The 14,316-nt window shown below is 37.4% G+C and overlaps 3 protein-coding genes across 3 annotated transcripts in view; 2 read left to right on the forward strand and 1 right to left on the reverse strand.

Annotated features, from left to right (window-relative positions):
- The window catches only part of lrpprc (leucine-rich pentatricopeptide repeat containing), a 38,859-nt gene extending 37,950 nt beyond the window's left edge, over positions 1-909 (forward strand). The window contains exon 39 of the mRNA XM_056760787.1: positions 641-909. Coding sequence (XP_056616765.1) covers positions 641-712 — 72 coding nt within the window. The 3' untranslated portion in view covers positions 713-909. The remainder of the gene's footprint in view (positions 1-640) is intronic.
- Positions 910-1,693: 784 nt separating this feature from the next.
- abcg8 (ATP-binding cassette, sub-family G (WHITE), member 8) lies at positions 1,694-8,409 on the reverse strand. Its single transcript, XM_056761514.1, has 13 exons — positions 7,952-8,409; positions 7,483-7,587; positions 6,535-6,682; positions 6,201-6,439; positions 5,973-6,105; positions 5,044-5,313; positions 4,807-4,966; positions 4,570-4,665; positions 4,247-4,446; positions 4,056-4,132; positions 3,289-3,556; positions 2,767-2,894; positions 1,694-2,678 (listed from the first exon to the last, which is right to left on the reverse strand). The coding sequence occupies exons 1-13, from the start codon at positions 8,015-8,017 to the stop codon at positions 2,541-2,543; spliced, it is 2,028 nt and encodes a 675-aa protein (XP_056617492.1). The 5' UTR covers positions 8,018-8,409; the 3' UTR covers positions 1,694-2,540.
- On the forward strand, positions 5,811-14,292 carry abcg5 (ATP-binding cassette, sub-family G (WHITE), member 5). Its single transcript, XM_056761515.1, has 14 exons — positions 5,811-5,900; positions 8,316-8,428; positions 9,026-9,147; positions 9,556-9,692; positions 10,325-10,423; positions 10,522-10,654; positions 11,297-11,436; positions 11,525-11,654; positions 11,789-12,002; positions 12,143-12,348; positions 13,192-13,330; positions 13,485-13,670; positions 13,747-13,859; positions 13,954-14,292. Exons 1-14 carry the CDS (start codon positions 5,826-5,828, stop codon positions 14,136-14,138), a joined length of 1,992 nt encoding a protein of 663 aa, XP_056617493.1. The 5' UTR covers positions 5,811-5,825; the 3' UTR covers positions 14,139-14,292.
- The last annotated feature ends 24 nt before the right edge of the window (positions 14,293-14,316 follow it).

Consider the following 14,316-nt stretch of genomic DNA (forward strand, 5'->3'; position numbering starts at 1 on the left):
CCATACTCTCGTGTTTTTGACCGAAGTTAGAGGAGACCGCCAGCCGTCTTTCCACCCCCTCCCCCACTAGCGGCTAAGCTCTCAGCGCACCTTTTAAGTGTTCACAAAGCAATCTCAGGTAGCACTCCATCCCGTTCCATTCAATACCACTCACCTCTTTCCTTCCGTTCCTCCGCTGACGCTAATACTGCTGTACAGAGTCTCCGGAGGGAGACGATAAGGAGATTTGAGGTGCCGTTCACATCTGGCCTCGCTTCTCGTTCACACCAGCTGCTATTTATCGACTTTAATTACCCCATTAATAATGAAACATACATTGTTGGCGAAACGGTAATCTTCTAACAGCACTCACCTTCCAAAAACAGAGCAGGCTGCGCTGTTTACAGGCACATGCGGCGATTCATTAGGCCGACTTGAGGGAGGAAATGTGTTATTTGTGAGTTAATCTGCTTTGTAAGATGAAACGCGAATGTGGGATTGTTTGCAAAAGCGTGGTCGGTAATGGTTTGCCCCAGAGGGCAGGAAAAGTGTAACCGCACACAACATCCACTGATTCAGACACACACTGTGTATAATTTATTTTGGGGGAAATATTTGCTGGTTCCACCTTTGACTTTACTTTGATTTTTCTGTTTTTCAGGAGTCATTTAGGTTCTATGCTGATAAACTGAAGCAACAGCGTTTTGAATCAGCGACGCCTGCAGATGACTAGACAACCTTTTCTTTTCAATTCCTCCTTGAAACTTTTTTTATATACGAAACAGATGTGGATCGGTTCTGTGTTATACTGTGATTGTTTGTCTGCTCGATTTTGTTTTTCTGCCCTTAATCATTATTTCATGATGTTGTGGTTAACATGATATTGTGTACATAGGTATTTATGCGAATAAATGTAAACAAACACTTTCATTGACTCTTTCATTGTTTTTTAATTGATCTAAATGGATATGTGTATTTCTGCAAGATGGCTTATTTGTTTTATATGTAGGATAAAATATGCAGATTATTACAAAAGTAGACATACTCGGTTATGGACAGTAGTATAGACTGTACCATAATATTATATTCATGGATCAATGACTTGAATCCATCGCTCCATTTTCTTTTTAAACATTTTTAGTAGATTTATCAGGATTTAGCACAAGTGCAAAACTTGCATTATCTTGCTTTTCAAGTACAAATGCACTTCTCGTGTTATTTACAAAACCTTTCAAAGGCTTTGGGATAAACCCTATTGGCACACCCTTTGATAAGCTGTAAAATCTTGCATGTATCTTAATAAGTAAATATTTGGATTGGAACAAAGAGAAGCTGTTTATAGATATTTACCAAAGCAGCACGGTAATCTGCAGCCAAAGATATACACTGTATAAGTGCTTAAGGAAAGAGAAAGAACATCACTGCCACCTAGTGGGAGTCAGCAGAAGTTCAGAGACGTTTAGTCTGGGTTTGACCTCTCACTTTGTCAATTGTTAGGGAGAACAATTTATAGGCTTCAGGTGGAATGATTTGTAAATAATTTGCCCAATATTTAGACTCTAAACATTGAGCACACGAAGATATTTTCATACTTTAACACTTGAAAGAGTTTTAATATTAATAAGCTTTTAATTAATTTAAAGATATTAGATCGGACCACAATTTTCTAATTTTGGAAAATTCTGTGACTTAACAATATACAGAATATGTCACAAAAACATTTCTAATGCATTAAAAAGCGATGCTTTTCCCCTCTTCAGTTTTTAATTTAAGTATTTTTTCATTGAATAATATATTGCTACATAAGTTGATGTGTAAACAATGTCCTGTTTTTATTACCTACACACTGAGACACTATAGTGTAATATTACACAAGATCTGCCATCAAGCTATTAAAATTTGAGACGTAGTTGCACTTTTGAAGAAAAAGTGTGTTACGACAAAAAATGTTGAATGTGAAATTCTGTATGTTCATGTAGATAGCTGTATCAAGTGGAATCAAACAGAAATGAGCAACAAATGCACCAGAATTGCTCACTAGTGCAGTGTGTAGGCTACATAAAAGTAGCACAAGCCTGTAAACAAAGCTGTCGCAACACATGTGGTAGTACATACATTAATTCAATTACATAAATAGATTATGCAGTACAAAAGTAAATAAAAGACAAGACATGAATGAAATCGAATTTGTCACATGAAAGATTGTTAAAAGCTAGATACCAAATTCATGCTTGAGTGGTTTATTAAAAAGGTTAATAATTAAACGATGGCAAACAACTCCGAAGTGCAAATAAACATTGTATAATGCTGCCATCCAGCGGCAGACAGTAGTAGTGCAATGAACCTCAATAATCCACAGTACTGACTGTAAACAAATCTTATGTCCAAACTGTAGCTTTAAAACTTTTTCTCACCCCCAATCAAAAATGTAGCCATAAACGAGATAAATTCAGGATTTTGAAAACATTAACTAAACTCTTAATTTCACTGTCTAAGTATGTCTTTTGTACCATGAGCACAATGCTGTAACTAAAGAATACACTTGATGTGATCTGTCTTTCTCACCAATCCTGACTGGACTTCTGTTTAATGAATCTGAGTGACAGAAAATAGAGGAGCATAAAAACTAAAGCAACAGCGATAAGCACCAGGTAGCAGGCATAAAGGGGATGCTGGTTCATTTTCATCATCTCCACAACCTGAAAAACAATTAGAAACAAATGAACTAAGTACACTTGTTGTCTGTGATAAGAAACAGCCTGGTGTTTACATGTCAGAGCTACTCACTTTAATACCGTCCAATTCTATAGTTGTGTTTCCAAAAGAGACTGGGATTTTGACCCCACGAAACTGAACCTGCAGCGTTCCTTCAAAACCCCAGCGCATGAATGATATGTTAGAAAACCAGGTTGCCACTGTTGAGGGGATAAAAGCAGGTACTCATTTTGATTTGAGGTAGAGCAAAACTGAACGATTTTAACCTACTCTCCAGCTAAAAAGAAACGTAGAACCAGCACAGATATTCGAATGGATTTAATGGATATAATGGGAATTGTTTTGTTTTTTGTGGTCACTTTAATGGTCACTGTTGGTCTTCTATTGGTGGGATGTTATGATTCTACTGCATCCTACTGGACTAAGGCCCGAAATAGAGTACGTATAGAAAATTTGTATTGATTTTAATGGTAAACAACTGACAGTTCATAATGGTATTCGTAACATAAAATGATTACATTTTTATGATTTATTATTGTAAAAAGTTTTCTATTAAGACGATAGTTTAAAATGGAGATTTTGTGATGTTCTTACCCAGCCACATATTTTCCAGACTAATGACAAAGCCCGCTGTCAAGTAGAAGACAGTAAAGAGTGCGTTTCCCATGAAAGAAGACGTCTGCAATGTAGGCAGGGCTGCCGCCACAAACAGTGCCATGCAGCGACTGCAGTACACCATCAGCCACACCAACAGAAAGTTGAGAAGGAATCGATCGGGGGCAACATTGAGCCCAGCCAGCCAGTAAATGGGCACACCGTACACCAGTGTAAAAACACAGTGCTCTGGAAGCTCACCGAGGACCTGAAAGAGACGATATAAAGTCAGCCAAATAATAAAATAATAATGATGATTAATATCAATTAATCAATAACAAATAATACTATCATAATAATGATTAATATCAATTTATAACCAATAAATAAAAAATATCTCAATTAATAATATCAATAAATAGATAATAAATTACAAACAAAACTAATCATGATTAATATCAATTAATTAATTAATAATAATTACAAAATGTAATAATAATGAGTAATATAAATTATTAATATGAATTAATAACTAATACATATCAAATAATAATAAATAACTGATCAATAACAATTAATAAAAATACATATAGTTCAGAGTTGTGACTCTCCAACAGTCCAAATGCCAAACGATTCAAACAAACAGTAGCTAATATTTAACTCATGACCGCTACAAAAAGCTTTAATATCTGTATATGGAGCACAAAGGGTCATTTACACCACTGTCATTCATCTGTTTAAACTCTTACACAATTTCGTTTATGTACCTTGGCAAAAAAGTATGAGGTGACAGAGTACATTCCATCCTCCAGCTCATGATAAAGCATGGCTCTCTCTGAATGACCTGTGGAACACAACACATTACTCCACGTCTTTTAATTGACAATAAAAGCACTAATAACTAATAATAAATAAAATATATATATATTTAACGATAGACTGTAGTTTGTATATTTACATTTTGCTATGACGTCCAGCACCACAGCAAAGGGGGTCAGGGCCCCCATCATGTAGAGCAAAGCCACAGTATCTTGGACAGAAAGACCCTGTTCTCCAGCCCCATAGTACAGAAAACCGATGAGCAGTGACATCAGCAGGGCTTCAAAACCATGAACCATCAGTGTGACCAGATCCCGATAGTCATTAAACACCTGCCGTCTGAAAGAAGCATAAAACATCTGTCAGGAGACATGAAGCTGTGAATTGATCAGCTATGAATTATTAAAATGCCATTTGATTCTTAATTAATTTGCCTCAAAGTGTTTCTTTGACTTAACTTACTTGATCAGGACTGTGAATTGATGCAGTTTGCCCGGCAGACGATTCTCCTGTTGGGACACGGTGATCACTGCTTCTGTCTTTGAGATGGGGGCGATGCTGATGGTGTAGATAAATGTTTTAACAGCTTTCGAATCTGCCCACTTCTTTTTTTATACTAATATGTGAGCTCATAACAACTGATTATATGAAATAGTTTTAGTGTGAAAGCAACTATGTTCATATAAATATAGGATTTACCTTGGGGGACTGTCCTGCTGGGAACCACAGTCTTCTGATTTCCACATGAAATCCTCTGTGTTCGTCACCTTTTCTACAAACTGTGCCGCTAACGTCCTGGTTTTCTCCAAACACGCTGCTTCTATTTCAGGATTACGTCGATCGATGCTTATCAAGTCCACTGCAAAGGAAGTTGACAGTTCTGAACCAACAACCAAACCAAAACTGAACTAAAAGCACCAGATCTTTGACACCCACCATAGTAGTCAGAAGGATTGCACAACCGTGGACACGGGTATCCGAGAGCGGTAAAGTAGGGTACCATGTCTTTTGCCTGACCGCAGTACACGGCTGAACCAGATGACAAGAGAACCACCAAATCAAAGAGCTGGAAGATGTCAGAACGGGGCTGATGGACGGAAAGCAAGACCAGACGGTTCCCTCGAGCCAGACGGGACAATGTAATAACCAGATTATGGGCCGTGAAGCTGTCTAGACCGGAGGTAGGCTCATCTAGGATGAGAATACCTAAAATGCATGCACAGCATTATTAAGAGAGGAATAAATAACAGTTAATAACAAGTTTCATCTTAACAACATAGACAAACGTTACTGCGCATGCACACTTTTGTGACCCCAACTGTACTTCCGGTACACATTCACAAACAATTGAGCGCGTGTAGATTATTTCTGATAACTGTCAAAAGAAACCGTTGCTTGACTAAACTTCTCTCCAATATTATGAATTTAGACCAATCTCAACGGCTAGATAACAGTGTACCATAGAGTTTGTTTAAAGTACAGGACGAATTCAGCAAATTGTTTATTTCATAAAATGATAATACAGTAAAATAATTATACAAATCAACATTAACATAAATAAAATAAATTTTAAATAGTTTCTATTTACTATATTATTAGACACTACACAAACCGGAAGTTAACTGAGGGTCATGCACGTATACGCGTACAATGAAACGGTCTGTAGACGGTTCGGGCTAGCCCGAAGTTAATTTCCGGTCCGTGTTTGGTTCTAATATATGTTTAATTCATATTTTATTGTATATGAAGTATATTCAATTAAATTGAAACTACTCAGCGGAGGTCTACGGGAGGTAAGTTTGGGCCACCTAACGTTTGTTTCTATTGTTGCCGCTGAAACGGTCTAAATAAAACTTTAGTCTTACCAGGATTCCAGAGTAGTTGCACAGCAATGCTAACTCTTCTCCTCTCGCCCCCTGACACCCCCCTCACATATTCATTTCCCACCCGCGTGTGGGCACACTGCCTCAGGCGCAGTTCTGCAATGACGTCATCAACCTGTCGAGGTAAAATACGCACCGGTTAATCACAGGTAACCTTTAACTGGGCGGAGTTTACAGAAGTAGATTACTGTTTATCAATTAATGACTCACCCTTTGATCTCTCTGCTTCTGACTGAAGTGTGCTGGCAGTCGGAGTTTAGCCACAAAAGCGAGAGTCTCTCTCACTGTGAGATGCGGTAATAAACGGTCGTCCTGCCGCACGTGCGCGATGCTTTTCTTCACCAGGGACCGCGTGCAAGGTTTGCCATTGATCAGAATCTCTCCCGACTTCATAGAGCCGCCCTCATCTCGACATGTAATGATGTCTAGTAACGAGGTCTTCCCACAACCTAAAACGTCGAGAGCCTGTAACTTTTCCTACTTAATGCTTTTGTGCAAGAAATTCTTATAAATAAAGTTGACTCAAAGATGTTGAACGCCGTACCTGAGCTGCCAATGACAGCGAGCATCTTGCCGCTGTGTACACGTAAGTTTAGATCTTTAATGGCTGTTTGCTTGTTACTGTGCATCTCCCAGGGCATCTTAAGCTCGGACAGCCTCTCATACCAAGGTATCTGAGCTGCCGTGTCCACCTGTGAACACATATAGATGAAGATCTCGTTATACAGTGACGCTGATAGATATTTAGTGACGTTGATAGATACTTAGTGACGTTGTGGGCAACTTTAAAGTGACAGTTCACCCAAAAATGAAAATCTTGTCATCATTTACTCACCCTCGTGAAGTTTCATACCTGTATAAATTACTTTCTTCTAAAGGACATAGGGAGAGAGATAATTGGAAGAAGGTTAGCAATTTTCCATCTGTGACATCATTGACTACCATAGGAGGACAAATTAAAATGGTAATCAGAGGTTTGTTTTCCTAAATTATTCAAAATATGTCATTTTGACAATATTATTTTCCTAGTATGGTAGTGGATGATGTCCTAGAACTGAAAATTACTACCATTCTTACAAATATCTTTCTTTGTGTTAAGCAGAACAAAGAAATGTACAAAGGTTTGAAACAACCTGAGGGTGAGTAAATTATATCAGAACTTTCATTTGGGGGTGAACTGGCCCTTTAAGGTAGGGAAACTTTGAACGTTTTTCATTGCATTAATAATATTCAAATCGATGATGCTATCATTTTTCTATTTCGTCTGAGACATTTGCATTAGCATAAAATCAATGGTGTGCCTGCTGTTTATAAGATGTACTGTTTGTCAATCAGTTCCATTGACACAGGTCTTATAGCTACACATGTGGTTTATCACATTTAAAGGGACAGTTCACCCAAAAATTAACATTCATGTTTTATTTACTCATTCACTTGTCATTCCAAACCTGAATGATTTTCAACAACAACCAAACAAATTAAAAGGTCTAACCTCATAGTTCAGGTTGCGAACTTCAAGTTCATTGCGACCCCCACTGTAAGTAAAATACAGACTGCTGTCTTCTTCAGGCGATGAGAAAAGTCTGATGTCTTGATTCTGTGTGTGTTGTAAAATGTAAAAAGTTAGTGGCAGTTGCCATTGCAAATGCCCTTCACTTATAATACAGTGTGGAAACATTTTTAATGTACACTATCAGATTAGATTACGATTGCGTTTTATTTGTCAGATCTATCAAATGTCAGCAGAAATGAGAATTTGAGGGTTCAGGGTTCAGTAATGCCCATTTATGTAATGAGACTTTTGAACAGCATATCCTGAAAGTAACTCTAAAAATCAATAGCTCAGCAGTAATGCTATAAATGTATACATTAAAACAGAAGATACACTCGGTCAATAATAAACTTAAGGTTACTACAGGGAAAGTAAACATTTCTGCGTACTACATGCTTCATGAACTCACCATGCTCTGTTTGACGGTTTTGGAGCTGAAGACATCTCCCGAGTGAAAAACGCTCTGGTCTGACATTTGAAGATCTTTCCAGTGAAAGTGTCTGTGAAGGGGTTCTGTGCCCCTCTGAACCAGTTTCTTGTTCAGAGAAGTGCCCGCTCCTCTTGTTGTCCTGGAAGACTGAAATGAGACTGCAAAGAGATCCTACTCTATATAGCAAATGGAGCAAAGTTCTACTGATAAGAGTCTCTGTTTATGGTTCTCCCTCATCCAAGTAATGTGAAATGTTCATACAGCTGACAAGTGGACCCGACTGAGAAACTCTTATGAGAGTCTTTAAGCTTAAATGACAATGAGTAGATCTTATTCCATGCAGGAGAATAATGCATCTTTTAAGATGGTATCAGAGACGGGGACAGTTATACCAAACCCAAAGAACCTGGAGCCTTCATGCAGCCTGAGTGTCAAAAACGTTTCCTATACTGTAAGGTAAGAATGGAATGAAAATTTGGGCAATTGTCTTTATTTACATTCTCACAGTAATGGGTTGTAAAGCACATTTTAGTTGCCTGTTTGTTATTGAGTCCTAACATGACAGCTTTAAAATTGTGTCAGCGATTTTGGATTCTTATCTTTTTATTTATACGGAAGGTATATTTTACACAGAATAATTGTTGCTGGCTTACACTGCTGTAATACTGCTTGACAAGATTATTTCGTTTTAAAGATATTAAAACATTTTACAGTCATGATCAGGTCATGAACAAAATATGTCGGATGAATGCACCAAAAAAAAAAAATGTATATCATTTTTAGTAAATTTTAAATGTTTTTCTGGCTAATTATACATATAAATAGCTCAAATATTTAAAATTAACTTTAAATTCAATTTAAAACAATATAATAATATTCAACGTTGAAGAAAAAAGCAATAGTAAAATGAAAAGCAAAATAAGGATTTTTTTAATAATTGTATTGTTCACATTTAATTACAGACTAACCACCTAAGCTTACCTATCAATGAATAACTTTTAAATATGAATGTGTCATATTCGTTTATAAAAATTCATGTGAAATGATTTTCAGTGAGCGTATAGGACCTTGGTGGGATCTTCCATCTTTTACAAAAAAATGGACAAGACAAATATTGAATGAGGTCTCATTTCATGTTGACAGTGGCGAGATCATGGGAATTCTGGGAAACTCAGGTAAGACACCAATAAAATAGGAGATAAAGTGAGCTTAATAAATATACCAAACAAATATGCAATTTTTTTCTGTATAAATCCTGATACATCAGCTACTCTAATATTGAATTAGAATTGTAGGTAGATTTGGTTTTGTGCTTATACAGTAATGCACTCGGTCTGCTTGTTAGGGTTTGAGAGTATAATAAATAATAAAAATAATGCAAATGTGATAAGACAAATATCGTCATATCAAGTTGTACAATACTGTTCACTGTATCACATAATGTGTTATGACATCATAAAGTAAATCTTTAAATAAACAATCAATGACCTTTAAGATACAATTTCATACAGTTACATAGACAATGTTATTCAATGTAAATATCATATCACAAAGTTAATAATCACTTTATTTTGGGTTTTAAGGTTCTGGTAAGACAACCTTGTTAGATGCTATAGCCGGACGAATTGGGAATACTGGTAACCTACTGGGAGATGTGTTTATAAATGGAAGAAAGCTAAAAAGGGAACAATTTCAAGATTGCTTCTCTTATGTGCTACAGGTGAGTTTCTTTTACAAGATGTTTTCAAATATAAAACAATGTTAAACAAAGCTAAATGAAGATGAATATTTTTATGGCATTTGCAAAGCACTAAATGTCTTTGTGTTATGTAGTTATCTTTGGCGACCGTGTGTGTCACAGAACTTTGCTCAGTCATAGAAAGTATGCGGTTTAATGGGTTTGATAGGTAACTGTAGGTCAAGTCTTCCACAAACAGACTATATACAAACACTGTAAACTGGACAGAAAAGTTTGTTTTTCAAGTTAACTTGGAAATTAACAGAAACCATACATGACTTCATTATAATATTGTGAGCCATTCATGCGTATCTTCCTCTAAATTAAATAAGCGTAGAGAGACGGTAGTTACTAAAGGTAATTTTTACAGATTCAATTTATGGCAAGGAAGCTATAATCTAATCGAGTAATTAAATGTGTTTCTAATCCAAAGGTTCACATATTACTTTATAGGTCTTAATACTCTTTTCATCACATGTTAACTTTCCTTAAACTTTAACCCCCAGTAGGAGTCATTCACTTGTGTATAATATTATCTAAAATAAATCATATTTGGGAAATATGTAGTGTTATTTTGAATGGTTACACAGAAATGCTTTCTGCTTGTTTCCCAGAGTGACAACCTGTTGAGTTATCTGACAGTGGAGGAGACTCTGACATACACAGCTCAGCTGGCTTTGAGACAGCATTCTGCTGAGGCTATACGCAAAAAGGTGAGTTTCGCTCACCTGCAGTCAAAAACAATAAACAGGAATTTATAATACGGAAATTATCATATCTATTCATTATGAAAAATCAAAACGTTCTTTAGGTCACCTGTGTCATGGCAGAGTTGAGTTTAGGACATGTGGCTCACAGCGTGATTGGGGGCCGTGTTTTCCCGGGCATCTCTGGAGGAGAGAGAAGAAGGGTCTCCATCGCCAGCCAGCTGCTTCAGGACCCAAGTAAGTGCATGCGCTCTGCAGAGGAACATTTAAGAGGTTGATCTTACAATCATAGGAGAGCCAATCAAGTCAAATTATTCCATTTACATTTTATTTTATTTTAAATATGTTAGTCAAAAGTAACACATATTGTAACAATATCATATTTGTCTTGTTTTAGTGTACAAACACGCTATAGTCTCAGATGATATAACCCTACTGTAGGTTATTTAAATGCAGAGTATAGCGACCCAAGGTCCCTTAAAGGATTACTGCGGATTGGAGAAATGGAAAGAGAGTGAAGCAGAATAAGCAGGCCTATCACAATTTTAATATTAAGCTGAGGTCTTTGAGGGTCCCTCTAGAGCCTTTATCTGGCTTTTTGGACCTCAGGGGTCTTCTGGGACGGTGGACTAAGGATTAGTCAAGACCACTCCAAACTGAACATAAACCGGCAATTATGAGCGGCATTCATCTGCTACCTTCTCCAATCATGCAGTAAATGAATTCATCAGCCAATTAATTTGCCTCTATCTTTAAACAAAGAAAAATCTATTAGTTGTTTAAATGACTTGAATTAAAAACTTGTGTCTCAAAGGACATAAAGTGGACTTTTAGAAAGTTGCCAGTTGTTGCAATTTTTTTCCTGTTTTGTAATGGCAGAAGTGATCCTCTTGGATGAGCCGACCACAGGACTGGACAGCATGACGGCCAATCAGATTGTGGTGTTGCTTTGTGAACTGGCCAAAAGGGATCGAATAGTCATAGTTACCATACATCAACCCCGCTCAGAGCTTTTCAGAGTGAGAAGACAGAGAAGATATCTCTAAATATGTGCTCTTCTTCTAACAACCTAAAGCAATAGCAAGCCATATGTTTACACATCTACAGATCTTCAGCAGAATAGCCATCATGAGTCGAGGAGAACTGGTGTTCTGTGGACAACCTGGAGAGATGGTCGATTTCTTCAGCAGCTGTGGATATGACTGTCCCGAGTACTGCAACCCCTTCGATATATATGGTAGGGCTTTTGCAGAAGAGTGAAGTGCTATAAATCATTTACCTTTAATGCTTCAAATAGTAAACAGCTGGGGTGGGAGGGGCTGTGTGGGACAAACTGTTCAACTTAATAATTTTTTTTATTTTGATTGACAGTGGATCTGACCTCCGTGGACACTCGCTGCAGTGAGCGAGAAGCTGCCACCTACAGTCGGATGCATGACACTACATCGGCCTACTGCAGCTCAGACATCTATAAAAACATGCTGGAGAGGATCGAACAGAGCTGCCAGATACCAGACAAACCCATGATCCCATTTAAAAGCAAGGAGTCGCCCAACTGCATGTCCAAACTGAACGTACTGCTTAGGTACCGTAGCCATACCACTGACAAAAACTGCTTAAAGGGACAGTACACCAAAACCAAGACTTAATTCAGTTTCAGTTAATTTCATTTTCATTAAACTATAGGGTACTAATTGTATATTTTTTCTTCATTCATGTATGCAGGAGGACTATGCGCAATGTGTCTCGTGACAAAATGGGGATTCTCATGCGCCTCTCTCAGAATCTCATCTACGGCCTCTTTATTGCTTTTTTTGTTATGAAGCTGGATATCAATGTATCTAAAGGTGCCGTGCAGGACCGAATCGGCATCATCTACCAAGCCATGGGTGCATCACCCTACACCGGCATGCTGAATGCTGTGGCCCTGTGTGAGTATTGCATCTGATCCACAAAGCGTTCCTTTTTTTGAGACTCAAAGGTCTGCTTTGTGAAATTTAGCAGCATCTGGTGGTGAGGTTGTGAAATGCAACCAACGGCTCACTCCACCCATCCCTTTCAAAGCACTGCGGTGGCTAACTCATAACTTTGTGTGACGCTTTTGCTTCTTTGTCGAAGGAGATAACATATGCACTCTAGAGCAGTTTGTCCGTTTAGGGCTACTATAGAAACAACATGACGAATTCAATGCAAAGGGACACGCGGTGCCAGTAGATAGAAATAGCTAATTTAAAGGCAAAACGCTTCAATATGTAAAGTCTTTATACACCTCTGAACACATAGCTATGTACAGTATAATACAATTTATTTCTGTAAATAAATCCTCCCAAAAATTACTCACGGCACCTTTAAAAAAACGTTTGAAAACGTGTGTAAAAGACGGCTCTTGCAGCTGGTAAATTCCCATATCACAAATTACAGAACAGAGATGATAGGTAAGGTGAAGCAACAGTTAGATTCTGCCCATCCTTCGGGGAAACATAATTCTTGTCTTTTTCTCTAGTATTTACATATCACTTCATGGCTGATAAGAGATCACATCTCACAGTAGGTCACCAGATAAGACAGAGAAAGGTGCAGAATGTTCTCTAGACTGTCCATGAACATTGCTTGGCCTTGAATATGGATCTATTTGTACAAAACATGTACGCTACTGTATTTTCACATTTTGTTTTGGCCATTTAAATAGAAAGTGTTGGATAAGTATGTGAAAAGTGTAAATGCTACCTATCGCTTTCTCTATGATTAAAAATGATAATACTCTCTTCTAACAGTTCCTGCTTTAAGGGCCATTTCTGATCAGGAGAGTAAGGATGGCTTGTACCAGAAGTGGCAGATGTTTCTGGCTTATATTATTCATATTCTTCCCTTCAGTATCATCAGTGTCTTCGTCTTCACTTCATTCTTGTACTGGTAAGCACAGTAAAGAGGTTGTGTACATAAAGTTTGTAAGTGTTACTTGAGTTCCCTGAACTTATGTCAGGTGAGTTCAAATCTGAGTTTATGAGGCCTGGAAATCTTTGTTATCTGAAACTTAAATACTGTTTCTCTGTGTGTGGTTTTGTAGGACTGTTGGCATGAACCCAGATCCCTTTAGATTCCTGTGTTTTTCAGCAGTGGTCCTGGTGCCTCATATTGTAGGTGAACTCCTAACTTTGGTCTTGTTGGGTGTTGTTCAAGACCCCAACATGGTCAATAGTGGGGTAGCTCTACTCAATATAGCGGGTATCATGGTGGGCTCTGGATTCCTAAGGTAATATTTGTATTGAAATTTGATATGAAAGAAAATAAAAAAGGGGAAAACATTCAAATCTGTTTTAATGCCATAGGGGTTTTAAACAAATGCCTGTGGTGTTCCAATGGCTGAGTTATCTGACCTTCCAGAAGTACGGCTGTGAGATTCTCATCGTCACTGAGTTCTATGGCCTGAACTTCACCTGTAGTAAGACAAATTCTAATTTAATTTCATTCATTCTTTACAAATCTTGTGGTATATAAGCTGTGTATATCTTGACATTGTCATTGCTCTCACTCAGCACCTGTAGCTGGCTTTCCAGGATCATGTTATGTAGACAACGGCAATATGATCATAGATGAGGGTTATCCTGGAGCCCCCTCACGCTACACACAGGACTTCCTTCTGCTTTATGCTTTCCTGCCTGCACTTATCATATTGGGCATCATCAGCTTTAAGATAAGAGACCACATCATCAGACGTTAACCTTTTACAATAAAGTCATAGTTTATGTTCTTTATTTTATAAGTAGGTTTTCTAGGTTCTAAAATGTACATCATTTTTCACTTGAGAAACATGAAATCTGAATACATTCATTCAAATGTATATATTTCATCAAAGAAATTATATATAATGACTAATTTCTAATGTAACTGTAAATACT

Source organism: Triplophysa dalaica, chromosome 11, assembly GCF_015846415.1.
Source record: "Triplophysa dalaica isolate WHDGS20190420 chromosome 11, ASM1584641v1, whole genome shotgun sequence".
Classification (NCBI taxonomy): Eukaryota; Metazoa; Chordata; class Actinopteri; order Cypriniformes; family Nemacheilidae; genus Triplophysa; species Triplophysa dalaica.

Excerpts from the sequence above, each read along its gene's own strand:
- abcg8 (XM_056761514.1), bottom strand. The coding sequence starts at position 8,017 with ATGTCAGACCAGAGCGTTTTTCACTCGGGAGATGTCTTCAGCTCCAAA. Across the intron at positions 7,588-7,951 it reads AAACCGTCAAACAGAGCATG|AATCAAGACATCAGACTTTT; the intron begins GTGAGTTCATGA and ends CAACACACACAG. Across the intron at positions 4,447-4,569 it reads CAATTCACAGTCCTGATCAA|ACGGCAGGTGTTTAATGACT; the intron begins GTAAGTTAAGTC and ends TGCTTCTTTCAG.
- abcg5 (XM_056761515.1), top strand. The coding sequence starts at position 5,826 with ATGTTTAATTCATATTTTATTGTATATGAAGTATATTCAATTAAATTG. Across the intron at positions 10,424-10,521 it reads CTGAGGCTATACGCAAAAAG|GTCACCTGTGTCATGGCAGA; the intron begins GTGAGTTTCGCT and ends AACGTTCTTTAG. Across the intron at positions 11,655-11,788 it reads CAACCCCTTCGATATATATG|TGGATCTGACCTCCGTGGAC; the intron begins GTAGGGCTTTTG and ends TTTGATTGACAG.